A 7,127-nucleotide genomic window follows, 5' to 3' on the forward strand; every position below is an offset into this window, starting at 1 on the left:
TATCTCACTGAAAAATGTTTATCAAATAAATGATAAATTGGAAATGAATTGAAAAAATGAGGCTGAAATATCAGTACATTGGCAAAAATAAAAATATCAGGTAGATTAAGATAAATGAACGACTATGATAATACTGAACTGGTTTATTTTACACTGATCATTTTGTAAAATGAAAATTATTTCTCCTGGTCATATTCATTAACAGTGAGCATAAATTGAAATGAACATACTTACAAATAAAAAGAAAAATAAAATATCTGAAATATTTAAATTGGCTACTTAAATTGTACGATTATTATAGTATTACTGGTACTCTCTTTATATTTTTTATATAAACGTAACTTGTTGTATATACAAAAGTATAAAGAAGATACTAGGAATTTATATGATAATTGAACAAATAAGATATACATGATTCCTCCTATGATCAAATTTATCAATATTGTTGCCTATAAATAAAAAAGTTGGAGCTGAGAAAGTCATTCACATTTTCTAGAGCAACCTGTTTTCACATTTCAAAACGTTTTATTTTTCACATAAAATCATTTTTGTCTATAGAAGCTGATAAGTTTTATATTCTTTTAAATATCTTTGTAAGATAAGTGATACCTTTCTACTATCATTCATTATGCAATTGAATTCTATTCTATTACCCAATACAAAATTGCAATATGATAATATTATATATTATTTTGTAAATTACATCCATCCACTACAAGATCAACAAAAATTCAATATAATTTATGCAACTTATATATTACGCACCAATTTAATTATATCATTCCAAGAGAATTTCCTTGTCACTTCCTTCTTTGGAGGATACCTGATACCGGTTTATTTGATGCAACATTAACTGATAATTTTTGTTCAGAAGCATATCTTGTATGTTGAGAGGGGAGGTATTAATGCCAACTAAATGTGTTTTGTAAATCATTATTTGTTGCATTCGTTGTATTTGGCAATAAAACGTTCTATCAAATATTGTTTATAATTTTTTCGAGTCTGATTTTCTCAGAGCTGGAGCAAATAATATTTTTCAAAGAGTTTATGTGGAATACAATATTTTTTGCGATTTATTATTCAGTCAGCTGGAGAATTCATTGCATGCAATTACTACAGTTTTTCCACTCATAACATCAGCTGAGGCTATTTGGGAACTATCACACAGACAGTCTGCGCTGACACGTGATTCCAGCTGGTTAATATACAACATAATTTACAGCTTTTACATTAATAAACTGATACGGGTTGAGATAGCAATGTGCGGATTTCGTCATTCATTTTCTATGTATCGAAATCATGTATCACATGATCACCTCCTCATTTGCAAAAAGAATTTGGATTCATGTGAGGGTTAAAGATGTTGAAGCGATAGAGTAATTTTTCATTTCAAATAGGAACCCCAATAAATCCTACTTGAATTCAAGTCAAATTATTCTTGTAAAAAAATATTTAGCTCTTCCCATAATTTTCTCCAACTCTGTATAATTAAAAGTTGTGGGTTTCAAAGATTACAATACAACAACAGTTCATGAGCGAGTTCTACAACCCAGGGGTCACTAGTTTAAAGTTTATTTCAATAAATAATGAAGTTTATCATAATGGTGAGAAATCTTTTACGACGTAAGAGTATTGTGTTTCATTCCAATTATATTGGCTGCCTTCGCAGACAACATTTCAACTTACTTCAGACTGTAAAAAGAGTCATGAAACGAAAGAATATAGCATAATTATGAAGGCCTAGCAGCCGCTTTTTTCTTCTGCGCATTGAGGTACTCCCACTTGAACTTGGCCCAATCGGGTGGATGGTTGTGTTGAGCATCTTTGATGACCAACTGACCAGCAGTCTCCACATTGGCCGAGCAGTTGAACTTCAAAAACCTGTTGCACCTCCATACTGTGACGTCACCCCTGATACGACGCAAGTTGAAGGCGTAGCCTTTCAACATCAACTTCAAACTGCCGCGGTTTGACTCACAGAAAAGCGGTTTGTTGCGTTCACTTTCGGGGATTTTAGACAAATCTATCTGAATCTGATTCACGATTTGTGGTTGATGGTTCCAGCGACGTGTGCTGGGCATGGGCATTCCTGTTTCATTCGATCGATGGTTTCCTAGTTGAACGTTCATGAAGTCGCTCCTCAATAACGCATAATCTGCAATGCAATCCGAACGCAATTAAATCAACGCTCAAAATTTAATTGAAACTACATTACTCTGAAGGGAAGAGAACAGTAAATATTTTTTTTTCATTTCATTTTTAGTAACAGTCACAAATCATAATATACTAGATGATCGGACCACAGGCAAATGATATGAAATACGTCGATTGACACACAATACATAGATGTATATACAATAGATGAGACAAACATAGTTGACAAGGAAGAGCTAATAGCATAGTTGTATTATCATCACGATTAATAAAAAATACTTAGATTAGTGGTAGGTAATTTATATGGGAGGAAAGAAGACAAGTTTCATATAGGAATCCGTTATTATTGTTTAGCCTATAATTACTATTGTTAGATTATAAATGATCATGTAAGTTTTACATATTTCAGTCCAAGATGTTTAAATATATTATTTTCACATAGTTTTGAGAGCTGAACCAATATAAACCATTTAGTTTAACATCGTGATATTATTTGCTGATAAATTCCTGTATGTATTAAATTGATATTGATTTGAAAAAAATATTTTATATGCATTATATTTTAGAGTACAATAATAAATTAGCTACAGTATAAATTAATAAAGAAATGTGAACTTTGCTTTGCTTGTATGCATAACTTTACATTGAATATATATCTCTATAATTTAAAAAGATTTCAAATTATTGGTTTACGTTAAGCTGAAGATGTATATTCGGCCATTATTCAGCCTTCAACTGAAATAATAGTTGAATGATAATAGTTGAACGTTTAATAAGTAAATAATGAATAATGAGGTGAATGATAGAAAATAAAGTGAATAAAAGTAAATAATAATATTAAAGTAAATAAAATTGAATGGGTGAGTAATAAGTGATAATAAGAAAAATAAAGTTGCTCAATGGATGAATAGTTTAGTTTAACGTATAATGAGTAAAGTACTTATTATTAAACTTGGAAAGTTTCTACTTGTGCAAGTTGTAATCTTGATTGAGAATGTCCCAGTTTGGTTCATGTGTGTGCATACCAATCTCTTTCTCAAGTTCTCGGCCAGCATTGGTCACCACTTGAGCAGGACAGCTGTTCTTACCAAACTTGTCACATCTCCACACAATGCTCCCGTTTTCCCTGGTTCTACGTAGATTAAAGCCAAAACCTTTCAAAAACAGCTTGAGGCTTCCTCTGCTTGACGTGCAGAACTGTGGCCGATCTTGAGCGCTAACTGCTATTGAGCCTGTACGAACAATTCACAATGATTAGTTGGAAACGTTGTCCTAACGTCAGATTTTTTATCAGTACTTATTTTATTCGAATTCTTTATAGAAATAGCTCAAAATTCGCTTTTCCCCCTATTTCTCTCTATCTTTTCTCTCAGATTTTTTATCAATACTCAGTTTATTCGAATTCGTTATAGAAATAGCTCAAAATTCGCTTTTCCCCCTATTTCTCTATCTTTTAATACATTTTTCTCCCTATTCTCCATCCCTATTTCTCATTAATCACATTAATCATTAATCACAATCATAAGAGTCTGTACAATTATTAAGAATACATACAACAACTTCAAGGTTTACTGGAAAGTCTTTGCAGTTTTCCAAAAAATGTTTGTCTTTTCATTCCTATCAATAATTTATTATATTTGTCGATGACACTATAATGACGAAATTGTTCGTAAATTGGAGTTCACCTTGGGTTGACTAGTAGACGTTGAAACTTTGATCGTTGACACGTTGAATTAAAGCTTACAAGAATGTTAGTGTTAAGAAGAGGAGTTTGTTTAGGGTTAAATGGAGTTGAAATATTTTGAATTAAGAGAACAGAAAAAACAATGTTCCTTATTCACGTCTGTGATATAGAAATAACTGATAAATGAATTTCAAAATGATTGCATACACTTTCCAGAATTATTGAGAAATAACATTTTTTTAAGAAGCTTTCTAAATTAATTGTTGCCTCCATATTTCCATGAATATTTTTACACCTGGAGGAAGTGAATGAAGAGATTGTTCATTTTTTCAAGAACCAAAATACATGTATTTTTATTTACTTCAACTATGTTTGAAAATGATGTCATAATTTATTTATATTTGAGCAATCAATGCTCAATTTATGATTAATCAAGATTCTATTTCTTTGTACTAATACACTCAATATTTGTCAACAGAATAACATGGATCGGATAGAATAAGTATAAGACAGCAAATTGTAAATAATCTAAATTGAAGAATTACTTGGAATAGCTTTGTAAGCACGTTTGTAAAATTGAAATCGATACAACAGAACATTATTTACAATCGACCAAGTTCAAGGCAGATATTATATTCTTACATTCGACTGTTCACATTAATTCAATTTTCTATTGAGAATATCACAAAATTTTTCAAAATACAGTTGAATTTGATCACAAACACCTATTCATTCATGAATGAATTACATGAACTGAATATCTAGCTACTGAATAATTGCTTATTTAGAGACAAATAACCAAGAAATTTGTGACAAGAAACTCATTTAGGCCTATCCTAGATAACGCCTACACAAGTTGATTAGAATTCTGGAACTCGTACTCCCGAAGGAAACACTCCCAGTCCGGTGCATGATTGTGATAACCCACTTCTTCACTGACTTTCTTCTGAGCGGTTGTCACCAGTTTAGCATAGCAGTTTCGCAGGGCAAACTTGTCACATCTCCAAACCGAGGTCACATCGTTCTTGCGGGTGCTACGCAACACATATCCGAAGCCTTTGAACATCACTTTCATGCAATTTCGTTTCGAGAGACAGAAAATCGGCTGGTTAGCAGCGCTTTCAGGGATGGAGCCCACTGAAAAATACGAGAACATTAGAAAGCCAAATTCACCTAAATAGCAAAACTGTTGAGCAACATCATAGAATAAGAATGAAGAATTGGTACCTGAAGGGTCTGTGAAAAAGATTGAGGATAAGAAATGTATTAATCATAAAGCAGAATAAAGCAATATCCACAAATTAGAACCACGAAATAAGAATACAAGATGTTCATTACTCCGTGGTAAGACCCTTGGGCATCCATTCGGCGTTGACAGCGATTTTTGCATTGTTCAAAGGCTCTGAGCGGAATGCTGTTGAGGGTGCTCATCAACACCTTCTGTCTACTTTAATTGAGTCGAATCGCTTCCCCTTAAGGTGTCTCTTTGCTTGGGGGAAAATAAAAAAGTTGGAAGGAGCCAAGTCAGGGTTGTAAGGTGGATGCGGCAGCATTGCCATGTTCAACTTGGCCAAATTGTCAGTGGCAACGTGCAACGTGTGAACGGGCGCTTTTCGTGTTCAAATTTTCAATCACAATCCTGAACATTGTCATGTGATCGAGTCCCAGTTTATCGCCAATTAACATTTTTGTCCATTTGACTGATTGATGGTTTCCCAGAATGGTCTTCATCTTTAACGTTGTGGCAGCAATCTTTAAACCGTTTGTGATAATTGAAAACCGCTGCACGTGACATGGCTTCATCCTTGAATCACAAGCAACGTCCCCGAGGTGGTTTTTTTCAGTGTTCAGTCTCAAAAAGAACGATTGCGACCGAATCCATTTCGATTCTCCACTCGCTCGCTCTGCTAACTCCAGAGTCTGCCTCAGCTGTCGTATGTTAGTTGAACTAAATAAACGAAAAACACAAAACAGTAACAATAATTTATCTGAAATAAAGAATAACATCAATCAGCGAGTCTAGAACATAAATAAATAAGTTGATGGTTAAAAAATAATCCAATGGTACCCTTTAAATTTTTTTAAATAATAATATATAAATACAAAAACTACTGGTTTTGAATGTTCAATCCATTCTCAAGTTTTCTTATAGTAAACTATCATAACTAAAATAAACTAAAAAAGGGTAGGCTACTATGGAATTAGTTTTTAACTATCAAATCAAGTAGCTCTAAAGAAATACGTTATTAGAAAATAAGTTGATATTCGATAATAAATTAAACTTGAGGTCAAGTTTTACAACAAAAGAATTTATCTATGGATAATATATAAGGTCTAGAATAAAAATACCGTATTCTGTATAATAAATTGAGTAGGCTCGATTTTTCAACTGAATTGTTCAAAGAACATTTTTTATTTTATGATGGTGGTTCTCACCCAAGACATAGAACAAACAATCTAGTATAGAAGTTTTCTCTGCCCAAGGCTAGTAAACAAATAGCCCATAAAAATATCCTTGGTTCTCACCAAAATTATGATGGGGATTGATTGTGATAGTACTTGTATTCGACCGAAAACCTTCCCCAATCCGGTTCATGGTTATGTTTGGTACATTTTGTCACATTACTGGCGATAGTTTGAGTCCTTGCCATACATTTCAACTTGGTGAACTTGTCACACCGCCAATATGTAGACGTTCTACCCTGCCTCAACATATTATAACCATATCCCCTGTAGGCCATTTTGCACTTGCCCCGTCTTGAGAGAGTGTAGAAAGGCGAACGGAGAGCCCCCTCTGGTACATCGAATTTCTCCATTATCTCACGCTCATCAAGGTTGCATTCGAACTCGTCTATAAGACGTCCAATGTTTGATTCCTGGTTGTTCCCTGGTCAATATACAAGTCAAGCAGTTAGACGAGAACTGAACAGCGATCAAGTTTCTACTCCATACTCTTGTGTGGTAGTGAAGATGATATTGTGTTTATAGAAAAAGCCCAGGTCACACTTATGCCACTCCGATCCGATCATAAATGATCAGTGATATCAACGGTCTGGAATGGTGCATGCCACACGTGCCCGTCATGTGATCTGTCCCACCACCATCCCTCCACCCAACGCAAATATCGGCCATGATTAGGATGGAACGCAGCATGATAAGTGTGAACTGGGCTTCAGCTAAAATTGTTGTGTAGTAGTAGCCTACCACAACATATTTATCTGTGACAGTTATCTATATTGAATTGAAATTATTCCAAGTATGGGAGAGAAATATTGAAGGATTCTCCTGT

General features: G+C 33.7%; 1 protein-coding gene across 1 annotated transcript; it reads right to left on the bottom strand.

The window, feature by feature from the left end:
- Positions 1–4,162: 4,162 nt before the first annotated feature.
- On the bottom strand, positions 4,163–7,127 carry LOC120351413. The gene is made up of 2 exons (XM_039428680.1): positions 6,591–7,127; positions 4,163–4,975 (listed from the first exon to the last, which is right to left on the bottom strand). Exons 1-2 carry the CDS (start codon positions 6,652–6,654, stop codon positions 4,686–4,688), a joined length of 354 nt encoding a protein of 117 aa, XP_039284614.1. The 5' UTR covers positions 6,655–7,127; the 3' UTR covers positions 4,163–4,685.

This window comes from Nilaparvata lugens, chromosome 5, assembly GCF_014356525.2.
Source record: "Nilaparvata lugens isolate BPH chromosome 5, ASM1435652v1, whole genome shotgun sequence".
NCBI classification, from domain to species: domain Eukaryota; kingdom Metazoa; phylum Arthropoda; class Insecta; order Hemiptera; family Delphacidae; genus Nilaparvata; species Nilaparvata lugens.